This window comes from Corythoichthys intestinalis, chromosome 3, assembly GCF_030265065.1.
Source record: "Corythoichthys intestinalis isolate RoL2023-P3 chromosome 3, ASM3026506v1, whole genome shotgun sequence".
Classification (NCBI taxonomy): domain Eukaryota; kingdom Metazoa; phylum Chordata; class Actinopteri; order Syngnathiformes; family Syngnathidae; genus Corythoichthys; species Corythoichthys intestinalis.
The window spans coordinates 8,979,036-8,995,454 of NC_080397.1; the positions used below are offsets into that span (position 1 = coordinate 8,979,036).

Below are 16,419 nucleotides of genomic sequence, written 5' to 3' on the forward strand. Positions count from 1 at the left end.
CTTGGCACTTTTAGGCAAGGCAAATTTATTTGAAAAGCACAATTTAACACAAGGTAAAAGTGGTTCACATCACATGAAAGTAAGCAAGACAATTCTACTACACCATAGACTTTGTCCAAATTTCTCAAAAATGGGAGGGGGAGTAAATTTAACTGAAACTAATCAACAGCTGGCTGAATACTGAAAATATTTCTAAAACCACAGCCTGGCTAATAATACAGTATAATTTTGCTTTAGCACTGTCATATAAACTCTATGTAAATAACCGCTAGCTTGCAGTTGCGCTAAGTCTACGTGCTTATCCTGTTGAAAAAAATCATCACAACAAATCTCTGTTTTTCTTCACGTTTATGGTCTCTTCTTTCTTTTTCTTCCGACCCAGAGGGCTTTTGTCTTTTCATGAAGTTGACTTGTCACCGTAACGTCGCTCAATTGCGGAGGCTAAAAATAGCACCTTCAGGTAGCTGGCTCGTCTGCAGAGTGGTGAGGGAGACTAGGGTCTGTGGTGAAATTATCGCATCACAGGAAAAAGTGAAACGGGCAGAAGGCAGACTAGAAAAATGATTTCATTATTATTTAAAGACTTATTATTAACGGTTTTGTTGTTCTTTTGTTTTATTGTTTTGTTTAATTTTTTGAATACTGCTATCATCAAATATTATTTGAATATTTTTCTTGACGCCCTTAGGACGTTGCTGCGCCCTTAGCCAGATGCCTAAATCGCCATATGGGCGGCACGGGTCTGGTGTGCGCATCCGTGAACTGGTTCGACAATACGGCCGTAGAATGTCTACGATCTCGACAGTCCTCCTTCGACCTCCGTTCGCCAGTCTTTATAAGTTAAGGTGACAATTATTATGATTGCAACCGCCCAAAAAATCCCCAGCTTCGTCAGCTTTCTAATCATTTATTCCATCAACATGTGCAACAAAACACGCCGCAGTTGATGCCAGCAACAAAACATTAAAAGAGAAAGTAAAATCTCTACCGCACTCCCTATCTCACTGTCATGTCAGACACGCGGTGCACTCAGGTACAGCACGCAAAACTTCTGCCACATTTGAACCCGATATGTTACATTATTACAGGAAGTATTATTATTATAATATTATTCCGATTTGTATTTATAATTTATTTGTTTTGCTATGTGTAATTGCCAGTGTTGTTAATAACGGCGTTAGAGTACAACGGCGTTACTAACGGCGTTATTTTTTCAGTTGTTAGTAATCTAATTAAAAACTTTTCCCATCTTGGCAACGCCGTTACCGTTACTGAGGATGTAAAGGCGTGCGTTACTACGCGTGACTACGTTGGTTGAATGACGCGAGAAAAGTCAGAGACACGGACTCACGGAGACGAGAGAGCAGAGCAGGAGTGTGGAGGAGGCGATGCTAGGTTACTCCAGTCATACCTGACCGGACAAACTACGCCTACATGATCCTACGGTAGATAGATAGATATGCTAGATATCAAATGTATATAGAACTAGATGCGAAATGACAGACATGGCGGTGTTAGCACATGTATAGAGACCTAGATGCGAAATGATAGACTTGCCGGCGTGAGTAAACAGCCGCCATCTTAAAGCAGTAGACTTCTCAGGAAGGCTCTGTTGTACAGAACCTTGCTAGCGGACCTAAGTAACTTTTTATCTAAAATACTCCTAAATCTGCAAAATCTTGACTTGAATCTATCTTCAAATGAAAAAAACAGTTTTAAAACTTTCACATGTCGAAAGTAGACAGAAGGGAACTAATGCAATAACAGGAGCAATTTTAACAACTTTAACAGTTCATTCACAACATTAAATGAATTTCAAACATAGCAAAGGTTACTATGTTTTTGGGGTTTTTTTTAATGAAAAAACAAAAAACATGAAAGGTAACAAGTTACTTTTCCAAGTAACTAATTACTCTTACATTCAGGTAAACGAGTTACTAACGGAATTACTTTTTGGGAGAAGTAATTTGTAACTGTAATTAATTACTTTTTTAAAGTAAGATTAGCAACACTGATAATTGCCGTTTGTAATGGTACCAGCAGTATTTATTAAGGATTCAGTGTAGGTTTTCGGGCTGCGGAACGAATCAATTGAATTATATTGCATCCTTATGGGAAAATCCTGCTCGACATACGACCGTTTCGACTTACAAACAAGGTCCTGGAACAAATTAACTTCGTACGTAGACGTACCACTGTACTGTACTAGTATTTCGATCCTGTTTGCAGTACCATTTTTGGCCACCAATCTTACATATTGCTCATTGAGGTCAATGTAACAGGGTTAGGTCCGTCAAATGCAGCCAATGAGTTAATTTCGCCGACAGGTGGCAGTAGCGACTCTTCACTTTTAGCAGTGGAATTTGTTTGTTGTTGTCTGCTTGTGTGTTTGTACACGTGCATGTAAGCGTTCCACGCGTGTCTCGTATTCTTTCAGTAAAATGAAGAAAAAGCGGGGTAAAGAATCAAGCGTCATTATTCAAGCGTGTTTCCTAAAATCAACTTTGAATGAAACCACGAATTGTATGTTACTAATACATTCTAGGTGCTAACTAAAGTGCTAACATTTTAATCAAGCTAGCTATGACAATGGTTCCAGGTGGGGAGTCATTTGTTTAAATAATTCACTTTAAGATCCCTCGCTTACAGTTATTCCATCATAAAAAATGCCCTCAGGTTTAAAAAATAAAAAAATAAGTGAAGGTGGGCTTTGTTTTCGCTGCCCCCGAAGAGCCTCTGCCATATCAAAGTTTCTCAAGCAGTTCTCAGCAGTAGCCTGGAGCTCCAGCTGGAGGACAGCAATCACACTTGAATCACCCCTCCACCCCCCAGAGCCGAGAAGACACCGGAGAGAGGTTGGATTTTAAACCCGCCCTCCGGAGGGATCTCGTTTCCCCCAAAACCTCCCATTTCTCCCTCTCTCTCTTTTCCTCTCTGCCTCTCTCTCTCTGTCCCCTCTCTTCCTTTACCTATATCTCTCGCATTTGACCGTCTCCCCCACCACAATCATGGATCTCGCGGCGAGATGTTTGCTTCTCCTAACCTGTCTCGGCGTGATACTGGCCATCGATTTGGAAGCGATCGACCCGAGCTACTTCGTGGAGCCCGCTGCCACATCAGATGTGCTCGACTACAAGGATCCCTGCAAAGCTGGTGAGTGAGATTTTCACGATTTTTTTTTGTCTGTTGAAATTTGCCTCATTGCTCTGGATGTGCCACGATTGGGCTTGTTGGTTTGTTTGGGGGAGATCCGAGATGACAGTGCTGGAAGGAGTTGTGAAAAAGGCTCCAAGGGACATCATGTGCATTTGTTTAGTTTTGAGGGACGTAGTTTAGAACATTTCAGTAGGTAAACGAGAAACTGAATTTCACCCAAAAAGTTTCTACTGGTTAAAAAGTTACAGCTAACAAATTTGGGTCAGTTTTTTTTCCTCATGACAAGCATATGAATGATGGGGAAACTTTATTAGATATGTCTGCTCCATTTTCTGGATGTGTCAGTGTACCAAAAAAATAATTTTTGGGCTTTTCATAATAGGCCGGCTTAGACTCTAAAAGGCAAATCTGTATTGTCATGATATTGTTTTTCCTGCACTCTGAACTCCTTCGAATTACCAAATCACTTTGGGTATTTTTTTCTCCCCATTTGCTAAAAGTATTCCCATTACACTGACCTCCAAAGTCCTCAAAGTGCATACTTATTATGTCAATTCCGATGTGGCAGCTGGCTGGAAAGCCCAACTTTGATCAAACCACCAATCTGATGTATTCATCTCCGACCCCCATCACTCCACACAGGCAAGAAAAGGGGTGTATTGTAGCTTTGGATAAGCACAAGCAAGGTTGGCTGCAGATGTCCGCTGCCGGTGAAGAGGCTACTTCCTGTTATTGCTTCACACTTTTTTTTTTTTTTTAAACATGTGATTACGCACAAATTTGGATTTTCGGTACATGATTCTGGTACATGATGTCCTGTTCTGGGAGTCAGTGATGCTGCATTTGTGTGACGTCAGAGTATGACTGCTGGGAGGATGTTATCGTAATGGGTAATTTGTCTGACAGCTCCTAAGAGGTCAAAGACGGTCATGACACCCACCTACTTGAAAAACTTCCTCGTTATTTGACTTCTGTATTGCTGCGCTTATGTCCTTTAACCTCCTCAAATGGATCTTAACTAATAGGAAGTCAGTCATTTGTTCCTTAATTCAGTTTATGTTTAAATGTTTCAGCTCTATGACTAAGAAATCAATTGACAGGTTTTATTGAGACACGTGTTAATGATTGTTTTTTAGGCCTGCCACAAACCGAGCGACGTGGCCGAAAGACAACAAAAATTTATAAGCCAAAGTAAGCAATGATCATCTGATTTTTGTCGGAGCAGACCGCTTAGAATCCCTTCACAGCCCCAAGCACCCAAAAAAAAAAAAAAAAAGTTCACTGTGGTCACGTCAACAAGGCCACAGCGTTCAACTTAGGGCAAGAGTGCAATTTTCCTTTTGATCGAATATAAATAGACATCTTGGCTTCCTGATTTAAGAAAAAAAAAAAATCAAGACTAAATCATGAGCTAGTTTTAAAATTCGTCCTTATTCTGGTATTTTGCGCCATAAATAAATATCAGCAAAGATGTTGATAGTATTTCTAAAATAATTAAATACTCAGTTTAGTCCTTTACACAGAAAAAAAACCAAGTGATTTAATCTTTTTGATTAAGAAAAAAAAATAGCATACAGCATTTTGCTATCCGTGTCTAATTAAATAAAAAGTCACATTACTTCATATTTAGGTTTTCGTCAACTGCATTTTCAAAAATAGTTCCAGTGTGGCTGTTTAAATAGGCACTACTCGACCCAAGTAGTGCAAAAAATCAAAATAACATTATCTCTTTGGGATGCCAAACTGTGGAAGTCAACATGGCAAGATCCAGGTGATACGAAAACTTCATTCAAAGTTCACTTCTTTATTTCAAAATGAAAACTAGATGAAAACCAGTTTTGCTTGGTGTTAATGAAAGCATTTGTGGTGGTTTTTCCATGCCAAACTCAAACCTTGTTCGCCAATAGATGTCCAATTTTATTGAAAACAAGTTCAAGGGAACTACAACCGCCCGGCTATATAAAAGTATCATCAGCCCTGAGACATAAACACACCGAAGTGTGCGTAGGTCTTCTACTGGTAATCTCTAAACCTACAGGCAACAATAAGCGCTCAATTAATTAATCAGCCCAGAGACAAAAATTGGCCCCTGAGGATCGATGTGTATACATCCGTCGATTGTTCCTACCAAATTTCATTTCATAGGAGTAGCCATTTTAGTAGGTGTCCTCACCAAGAAGACAACAATGAACAAAGCAAGTGAGATTTTTAGCCTTCCTTCTGGGCTGTCAAAAATAGATTGATGTCTATGGCCGCCAGTGACATTGAGCGAGTTTCTTATAGTGCCATACCGATGACCTGAGTGTGTTTAGGTTTGTCTTTTATGGCCCATGGTTGGCTAAGGAGGGTAAACCAGAATGCACAAGACAATAACCATTCAATTAATGCAATCTTACAAAAACTGTTTAACTCATTGGCTACCATTTATGGCGATATATGCTGCCAGCCCTCCAAGTTTAAATGGATTGGACGCATAGGCGAAGTTTGACGTTGATGACTCCGAAACACAGTGTCAGCAATTAAATTAACTTCCTATATATATTGATGCATGTATATGGCGGAAAACACTTAGGTGACTTGAAGTTCCGCTCTGAGACCCCCAATTTGGCCAAATTTCAATATTGTTCTTGATGCATGTGTGAAAAAAAAATCTCAATTTTCTGGGCGAAGAAAAATTTTGAACAGGAGGGCATTAAAAAAAAAAAAAAAAATTAAACCCCTAAACCCTAACTCGAGGTGAGAGCATGAGAGAGTATAATTAAAGACACGATAATTTTAACGAGATGTTACCGCGTACTTACCTAGTTCAATCCAAAAACTCAGTGTAGCATGTCTCACCGAGTGTCAAGACACAGCTGTGAATGGGCACTGCCGGACTTTTGGGGGATTTTATGGGTGAAATACGGTAGTATAACAAGAGTCGCAATGCAGAAATTGCAGACATCAAGGAGTGGTCGAGATTTTCATTTTTAAAATTTTACCCTTCTATATGTTTTTGTTTCATTTTTTCTTTGTTTGGATCGATTATTTATCATGTAAAATATCAGGGAAAATGCGACAGTAACAAAAAATACAATTAAGGGATAGTTATGAGGTAGATATTCGTGACTTATTTTCAGACACGATTTTTTTTTTATTGTGATGTAATTTGTTTAAAAGTTTAAAATATGTGAGTGAAATTTTTTTATTAAGTCGTTTTTTTTTTTTTTTTTTAACCTAAATATTAGACATCAATTAATGATTCTAAGCTAAAAATGACAGACATTTCGAACAATAAATACAATTACTTACGTTTGTTTTGGGCTGCGTTGAAACAAAAGCGTTTGTGCAGTGTCTATAAATGGGGGGTCTCCAGGTTAAAACGGACAAATTTAAAATAGTGCGGTGGCTTAATGCGCCATTTAACTCCTATGGCAGCATATAGACAAATTGGTATCTCAAACGCAACAGTTCTTTTGGCTTAAAATACAGCAGTTTATTTTAAAGAGGGGTGCAAGAGTACGAACTGCTTTTTCAGCCTTGTCTGTGTTTTCCACCATATACATCTTGACACTGTTCGATCTTCGGTTCAAGCTCAGTTGTTGTTGAAGCTTTTGAAAGCTTGGATTTAAAGAAATTCTAAATATACATCTTGTCTCTAAGGTGCTAGTCACATGATATGTTCGAAAAATAATTTTGACCCATTATGAAATACTTTGTAGGATTCTTGTTCATTTCATTCATTTTTGTTGTTTGTTTGATTGCTTTACAACTTTTATAAATAACATTTTAATGGCTAGGTCTTTATTCTAAAGGTGAAGTTCAGAATTTTTGACATTAGGCTTAATCTTCGAGTTAGCGGGTGTTTCATCGCGAGGAGTTAATTTCAACAAATTCTGTGCAGTTTGTCAGTTATTTGTTAGTTTCAGGGTCGCGGAGTGGCTAAGCTAGCGCGAGTGAATGGTGCCTCCTTAGAGTGCCAATAAAAAAACGATATTAACAGATTTACCCAGGTCAAATAAATTTAAAATGCAGATCATTGTTTGAAATACCCACGCGGCCAAAACAATGTACGCCAAACTGCTGTAATTCATTTCATTCTGCGGAACTATTTTTTTAGATGCCTAATGCGACCACAATAGAAAGGAGTGCGTTAGCCACTTTTGCTCAGTCTGCTGGGGAGTCCCTTTCGTTCCCACCCAAAAAATCAGCCATAAAAAACAAAAAACAAAAAAAAAACCCTATGTAATATCACTCCGCCCTGCTTGCCTTGACAGCCTGTTCCCTGCAGAGTTGCTGGATTACAAATGCTGCTGTTCATACTACAATTATTGAAATGCAACGGTAAGTTTTGATAACTTTATCCTAAAAACATAGCCAACACTATTGATTGCATGGGTAATCGGTGATTCTCATGCGTGCACATGTTGTTTTTTTATTGGCATGCTAAGCAGGCACCATTGACTCACGCTAGCTTAGCCAGTCCGGAGCCCTGAAACTAACAAATAACTAATAAACTGTGCATAATTTGTTGAAATCAACTCTACCGACTAATTAAACCTCCGCTAACTCGAAGATGTAAAAATTCTGATCTTCCCCTTTAAATTCATTCATAGGAAAGTCAATTACATGCAATGACAATTTTCGGCCACCCGGGCGGGCACTGCACCCCATCAATCTCCGCCAATGATTGGACGTCTGTCGCTGTCAATGGCATTGGACAACCTAATTGTTTTTTATATTTCATGAGTGCTGCACTTGTATTGTTAGTATTTTATGAGACTCTTAAAGGTGCTATGAAATGCTACCACCAGTGAGGAAAAAAAGTGACAGAAAAGGATTAAAAATGGAATTGAATCCTAATTAGTCTTCCTCTAAAAAAAACAAAAAACAAAAAAAACTAAAAAAATCTCCAAACCGAAGATATCACACCCAGACTGCACTTCACATTTTTGCAGTCTGCTAGCATGCTATCCATATCCTCTTGCCATGTGACCGTTCTGTCATTCTGTCAACATGTACAAGTTAGTGCAGCACCAGAAAGCTAGATATAATCATTAATTCTAACTGTGAGATCACAACCAGTATTGTTGCTGAGAAAAAGTTCCCTAACACATTTTTGGGGGTGGAATAACTATGAAATGGTTAAAAAAAGCGAGATTTGAGTTTGAAATTGATCTTCTATGTCATTTTCATTGTTGACATGGTCACCATTTCATAGCACCTTTTAATCTTGGTTGCAGCCAAACTAATACGGAGCCTCCCTTCTCTTTTTCCTCTTTTATAAAATTTGGTTTTTGCTCTTTCCCGAGCCCCCCACAAGTCCTTCCTCCTCCTCCTCCTACCGGACAAACCTGCGCTGACTGTAGGTCATTCACCTTGTGCCAAAGGAAAGCAGGGCTGGAAGGTGCAGGCCAGACAAACAGTGACTTATGTCATTCCTCTTGCGGTCAGCCCTCGGCCTGGTTCGGTCTTTTTCAAATACAACAGCTGTATTTTTTCCCTTTGGGGTGTATTAAAAACAAAAAAAACTGTTAAAGTCACAAGATGTTTAAATGTTTCCCATTAAAAACTTCCTCTGAGTGATTCCATAAACTTTTCTCCCTTATTATATCATGTCTAGCTCAGTGACATCATACAGTGCCATATGTGCCATACCAGCTTGAGTGCATATATTTTTCCACACAGGCGGACGTAAACAATAATCAAAATGTTTTTACCAACACCAGTATCTTGTATACCGCCCCTGCGGTATTTTGTTTCACTAAGTTTAAGTACAAGTGCAAGTGAGTTTAGTGAGATATTACAGTATTCAGAAACAAGATTTTCTTAAGCATCTAGCACAGGTTACACTCCAATCATAAACAACTGCATGTTTTTCCTGACAGTTTTACCTCAAATCTATACTTGTATATAAATGGAACTTTGTCTGTGTGTGTGTTTGTTCCCTATGGACTCTGAAACGGCTGGGCGGAGTTTTGACAAAATTTTACACAGTTGTACTTTATGTGTCTGGGAGTGTTATTAGATGGGTTTGATCTCTGTAGGCCTCCATTTAGTGAGGAAAATTGATCTGAAACTTCAAAAATTAGCATGGAAAATGCAATTTGATTCTGGATGCCACAGCGCTATCTTCTGGGCTTTCAAAACCTATCTGGCTTTCAAACTTTACGGTTTCATGTACAAATTTAAATGTGCTCTGATGATACATTGTGGCTTTGAGTAATTCACAACAAGACACTTGATTTAAAAAATGCATAATTTTCGGAATATTACTGAGGTATTAATTTTGGCTGCATATTTATTTACTCTAGCGACTGTTATTTATTGTGTTACTCTCACAATGGTTCATGGGTAGCTGAGGCAACCATGACTGAGAGTGGTGGTTGCCGTTGTTACGTTCTGGTGTTTTCTGTTCAATCAAGGCGCTTTCTCTGGGGCCGTGTGGTGTATGGGGGAGAAGAGCAGCAAGTGTAAAAGATAAAAACTGTCTCATTCTTCTCCACTACGCTTGCCACAATATTGTACACAGTGATAGAAAAGCGTTTGCGTGTTGACTCCTTTATGGTGTACTTTTACTATTACTACATTCCAGCTGCATCTCTAAGGAAAGTATGTTTTATATGCCCATAAAACTTCATAATGTATTGACGGGGCGCGGTACCGATTCATGGGGGGCCCATCTCTGTAAAAGTTGACCAAGTGGAAACGCAGACAAAGAGCTTTTTACGTTGAAAATTCTTGTGAATAAATGCTTAAATCCTTGAATTCTTTATAGATGTGGACGTAAAACAGTCTTGATTCTTGGTTAAAAGCAAAAAGCAGGGCAGTTAGCATTTATTTTACGTAAATATGTCGGATGTGCTGCTAGTCTTTAGGCCACTGTTGTGCTGCCTAATTACCACAAAGAGCTTTTTACGTTGAAAATTCTTGTGAATAAATGCTTAAATCCCTGAAATCTTTATAGATGTGGACGTAAAACAGTCTTGATTCTTGGTTAAAAGCAAAAAACGGGGCAGTTAGCATTTATTTTACGTAAATACAGTATGTCGAACGTGCTGCTAGTCTTTAAGCGACTGTGGTGCGACCTTATCACAACAAAGAGCTTTTTACCTTCACATTCTTGTGAATAAATGCTTAAATCCCTGAATTCTTTATAGCTATGGGTGTAAAACAGTCTCAATTCTTGGTTAAAAGCAAAAAAACGGGCAGTTAGCATTAATTTTACGTAAATATTGCAAAGCATTACGCCAATGCTGTAGCGGCTAATTTCCACAATGGATTTTTTTCACAACGTTACAAAATGCATGCATTGTACGAAAAATATAATAATTACCTTGAATTCTCGAACATATCACTCCTGAGACAATCCTTCCTGTTTGTATGTGGTACAGCTTTTGTACTTTTTTAACCTAAATCCGGTGTTGGGTCGCTGCATGTGTTTGAGAAGAACTAAGACCGACTGCGAATAACTGGAGCGGCGTGTGGGACGGCCCCCTACGAAAAGGCGTGTCAGAATGTCTGGGGAATCTGTCTCGTCATTATAATTATGAAGTTTATGATCTGCCATTTAGTTGTCTTGCATTCACATTACACAAACCCGAGAAACGCCGGGCCATACTGCTAGATAAATCCATCCAGCATACATACATAAAAAATCATGGGGAAGCCCTGATTTCGAGGTTTCTTATATGTCGACTTAACCAACCAGGCCATACTGCTAGTTTCTTTTAAATTTAGCCACAAGGCATTACATTTAAAGGTGCACCACAGGTTTTGTTTTTTCCCCCATTATATTTCATAATCTTTATTGTGTTTTATTTCCGCATGACAATTTGCATTGCAAAGGCCCAGAATGTCATTTTCAAGCTATCTTAGTTCGTCCTTTTTCAGCAAAACTGTGTGGCTGACTGGATTCAATTTGAAATTTCAACTCTTTGCTCACATTGGCCATCGGTGGAATGGGTGTATTCGTAGCAAGCTCGTGAGCATAATTTGAAGAGTACTTTGAGTCTTTTGTGCCACTTTTGCCATAGGAACGTATGGTCCGTAGCCACTAAGACAAAGCCACAGGGGAGTCACTTGGACTGTCATGTTCTAGGAGGCTAAAGGTCATAGGTCTTGATTTAAAAAAAAAAGACACAAAAAACTCCAAGTACTCATTGGAACATTTTCTCTGAGAACACGTAACGAACTACAGTACCAGCACTGTTACTGCTTACAGTGATGTACTCTTGGAACCGCTAACATTTCTCAAGTTGCTGTGTCTTGTAAATGGATGTCAAGCGCTTAAAGATGTTATGATTCAGGATTTTAAAAAACAAAGTTGCCCTCTATATCTGGATATACTTAATTTGCATGTGTGGAAAGAAGGCAGCTTTTCAAACAGACAACAATACAGCTTCATTCCTCTGTGTTGCTCTTGAAACATGATTGGGCTGTCTGCTGGACTTCATGATGGGGCCTTCGAGCAACACTTAGCAGATGCTTTTTCTTTTATCATGGAACACAGGCCCTATAGAGGTAAGCACACACTGGGAGGTTTTTTTACATGACGGGACCCCTGCCAGTTCTCTCTCGGCAGGGTCCACGTGATTAGGGGCCCCATCTATTGGCATGATCTCGGTGCATTAGTTGGAACAATATGTTTGTCGTCAGCGCTTTAAGTAATAACTGACCTTAAATCACATTAGCACTGAGTCCAAATGCGGAGCCTAAGCAACAAATGCTTCGGATTGTTGAGGTAGTGGTGGGGGTCATTCAAATGACAGTCATTTCTTCATTAGTTACTCTTGATTACTTTCCAACTCTTTGGTGATGCTGTAATGAGAGCTGCCACAAATTATTACATTGTTAACTAAAAAATAGTATCTAAAAAATCAACCATCAAAGTAGTTGTCAAATAGTTAATAAACAATGGCAGCACCTTTTTTTTTTTTTCCAATTCTAGCTTTCAAGCAATATGAACTGGCAAATCCATCATATCATCCAAGATGTTTTCACAAATCAAAATATAAAATTCCAGCAATCCATCTTCGTCATCTTCACTTTGTTGATGTTAAAAGTTAAAATCCCCAAATAAACAGCTGGTAAGTCATTAATGAGGGTCGCTCGGGCTCTGAGGTATATCAGTAATCAGTGGCGTGGATGAGCTGTGAAATCCAATCTGCTAATGGGCTCGATGCAGTGTGAAATGTTGGAGGGAACGTAGCCGCTTGCTGCTTGGCCTTTGCCGTTTCACTCGCTCTCACTTTAGTCATTAAGCTGGAAGCTGTGGTGCACTGACAGCCTTCATCTCAGCTGTGGCGAATGAGACATCAGGCTTTTACCAAGATAATTACTTGAATCTCCGACTGTGGCAAATGACACTCCAGCGCCACAGCTTTATAATTATACCTTGTGTACCTTTCTCAAATTGCCTTGTTAGGAAATGTCAGGCAATGCAATTTATGAGAAAATCTGCAGTGGATGGTCATGTTTCAATGCCTTTGACAGTGATAGACGTACAATCCATTTGAACTGGGAAAGTGATTAATTCCTCCCTTTCAAATTGATTGGACATCTATTGCCGCCAATGGTAGTCAATGAATTAAAAAAGAACAGTGTGGTAGGGCTGGTCAGTCTAAACATGGGACCCGCAACAGAAGTCGCTTTCAGACATATTCGTAATATACTGCGACATGGAGCTAAATTTAATTTTCCACGCTGTTCTGAGCCATCAATTTGGAAGAAACCTGACTGGACAACAACATGTTCTCAATCACAAGCTTAATTTAAAAAATATAAAGAAAATAAGTTATAAACACTCCGACTTTGCTCAGTCGCACTGTCTCATTCAAAAGTTAAGTCTCTTCCTAAGCATTACGTTTGCCAATAGTGTCAGATTTAACTTTGTCCTATATACATGTAATGAAATGTAGCAGATAATATGATAGGTATGTGCAGAGATGTGTAATAACGTGTTACATTTACTCCGTTACATTTACTTGAGTAACTTTTCGTTTTATCACGCTATACTCCTACCTTTACTTAAGTAGATTTGTGAAGAAACGCTTACTCTTACTCCGGTACTTTGGGCTACACTTGAGTCTCTACGTTTTTCCTCTTTATTTTACATATTAGATTAGACTTTTACCACAGTTTCATCAATGACACGTCGCAACAATTATCACATGACTCCTACAGATGTAACAACACACTCACATGACCATACATACACAATCTTGCAGTAAGAAGTCCTATGATCACGCCGGCATGTTCAAGCATGTGGCATGTTTAAATCACAGTAAAAAATAAACTATTTCACATAGAGCGCTGCCATCAACATTAGAGCGGATTTTGACTTGTCTTCCAGTTTTTCTTTGGCTCGGGTAGACCACGGAAAACCAAAGATATGATTGTTTTAATTTCGTGGAAGAAAAAATGTTTTCTCTACTCTTTGGACGGGAGATGATTCATTTCCGTAGATTTTTATAGTTGGGATCCAATGGTTTTTTGTCTGTCTGACCTAATATGGTCATGAAATAGGTTGTTGTGCAGTGTAATAATAACAGTTCATATCAGTGACGTGCGGTCAGGGGAGGCAGGTGAGGCAGAGCCTCACCTGTCATCATGACAAAAAAAAAAATTATAGCATCAAATTTATATTAATATTTGTCCATTGCTATTTATGTATGACTCATTTCAAACATTTTTTATAGTCAAAATCGCTGAATTTGCCTATTTCCTGTTCAAATAAAGAAATGAAACGAGAGGTGCGGCAGCAATAAGTAAAGCCTCACCTCTGATTGCGCAATCCATAACAAACTGGGTTGCTATATGGAATTGGAGCGTGCTGGTTGCCGTACATCTGCATGTCGCCATTATAATGTTTCCAGATACGTTTATTTGACCTGATTTTCCACAGTCTGGCTAATGTCTTTAACCCTTAAAATTTAATGTTTGTTAGCGACATATTTAGTTTTGCTGATGGGAAATAAAACCGCAGTGAAAAAGCGCAGGTTGCGGCAGATAGTACTCTGCCGCACTGAAAGGGGGCGTACGTGAAACGGGACTTTCCGTCAAAAGTGGACGCGATTAACTCAACACCGGAGCTAAAAGGTTTGCTTCAAACTACGGGACAGAAGATAACTCGCGCTTTTCAAACAGACTGGTACACCCGAAAAGACTGGCTATGTGGCTGTCCTTCGAAAAATCGGCTTTGCTGCTTTCCCTGCCTTTTCTTCTCAACTTGTGCCAATGTCTGGACTAACACGAGATATTGTGACATTAAAAAACTACCACGAAGCCTCAGCAAACATGAGAGCTCGACCACTCACATTCAAAGCCTGATTGCTTTAAAAACTTTTGGAAGCTCAAGGATCGATTTGGCTTTGACGAACAGCGGAAGCTCAACGGTAGCACCCATCACGCTAAGGTAAGGGAAATCCGAAAGAGTTTGAAAGACCTCATTAATGCAACCTGCATCCTAGCTAAACAGGAGTTAACATTTCGTGGTAACGATGAGCGTGTAAGCTCTTCTAAACGTGGCATATATGTAGAACGATTACATGGTTTTGCTGAGAAAGATGAAAGGTTAGCTAGACATTTGGACACATCCACTGGGTTTTCTGGCTTGTCAAATAGAACACAGAACGATCTAATTGAAGCAATCCTCTCCATTGAGGCAGAGAGATTTTTTTAATGTAAAGGAAAATAAGGAGGACTTTTACAAAAAGGGCGTAGGTTTGCATAGGGACGGTAGGGACATAACACTACCAACTTTTCAGGATGCTAAAATTGTCCCCACCAACGTTTAAGCAACCTTACCTTTTTTGCATGATATAATGTTCAGTTACATAGAGAATTTAGATCTTTCAATAGTTCCATATGTTGTAAGGATAGAATTGACCCTACCATTATTAAGTGAATTATTTTCATTATGTTTATGTTTGCTAATAAAAACCAGACATTTATTCAGGAAGTTTTCAAAATGTTTCTTTAGTATTTTTTTTGAAAACGAAAGGTTTGAATCGAACAGTGTATCATCTGAACCAATGCACGTAAAAGTTATTATCAATAGATAAGTATTTATTTTGCATTGATCATTTTGCCTTTTAATTAATTAGGTTCATATACATGAGAAATGTGGCCCTTTGCCCCCTCCATCCAATCTGTTTGGTCTTATTAATGTCCCGTCCCCAGCAAAAAGTGTACCTACATGCAGGTTATGCCGTTATATCGTCCCTACGAATGTTGAGACCAAACCTATGCCCTTTCAAAGTAACGGCGGTTTTTGTGGTGAAGGACAGAAGCAAGACCAAAAAAAGTTTTCATTTCAATCTTACAAAAAAAAAAAAAAAAAAAAAAAAGAGCTAAGACTAAGAAACATACAATAGAATATTTAAAAACTAAATTTTGGCCTTAAATAAAATATTCTTTGTTTTTCTTTTCACACTTTTTGTTTAGCAATCTGTAAGAAATTGATTAAAGTATCAGAATTACAAGTTTTAAAAGCAACTGAATATTTCACTAAAGGTCAGAATTGAATTCTGTGGTTTTGTACACTACTCTTTACTCTCATTTATGTTGCATGAACTATAGAATTGCGACGGCCAACACATTGAGGGTGTAGAGCAAATGCATGTTATTTTCTTACTTTTACGTATCGATGATATGTACCGTGTGTGCGTGTTTTGTGAAGAATGCTGATGAGATATGAAATAACCAGTAGCCAATTGAATAAGGTACCCTTTTTGGTTTATATATTTGGAAATCTAACAATAAAGGAGTCAGTGCCTCACCAACCATGAACCTCACCGCACGTCACTGGTTCATATAGATATGTAGTGCTGAGAAAAGAAATGCCAGACATTGTAAGCAGTTACTCACAATGTTACTTATTACTTGAGTATTCTTCTCAGCAAATACTTTTTTTTTTTACTTGTAATTGAGTTACTCACAATGTTACTTATTACTTGAGTATTCTTCTCAGCAAATACCTTTTTTTTTTAACTTGTAATTGAGTAAGTTTTTTTTATTGATTACTTTTACTTTTGCTTGAGTAGTATTATTTTGAAGTAGCACCACTCTTACTTAAGTAAATTTTTTGTCTACTCTACCCACCTGTGGTTACGTGATCAATCTCTACACATAACATTACCTGCTCCATTCCGACATAGCAAGCTTGTAATGAACCGTACTTGTGATTAGGTCGCGAGCCAGTAAAATTCCAGCTAATGTCCGAGTCAACTGACATTGCGTTCACACATGAGCGCCTACCGGGTAAATAGCAATGTAGGTACA

The 16,419-nt window shown here is 38.6% G+C and overlaps 1 protein-coding gene across 3 annotated transcripts in view; it reads left to right on the forward strand.

Moving 5' to 3' along the window:
• The first annotated feature begins 2,426 nt into the window (after window positions 1-2,426).
• The window catches only part of bmp1a (bone morphogenetic protein 1a), an 86,700-nt gene continuing 72,707 nt past the window's right edge, over window positions 2,427-16,419 (forward strand). For 2 of the 3 annotated variants that reach the window (XM_057833032.1, XM_057833033.1), the window contains exon 1: window positions 2,427-3,153. In XM_057833032.1, the coding sequence (XP_057689015.1) occupies window positions 3,009-3,153 (145 nt within the window). In that variant the 5' untranslated portion in view covers window positions 2,427-3,008. The remainder of the gene's footprint in view (window positions 3,154-16,419) is intronic. The other variant, XM_057833030.1, reaches the window with a different exon arrangement.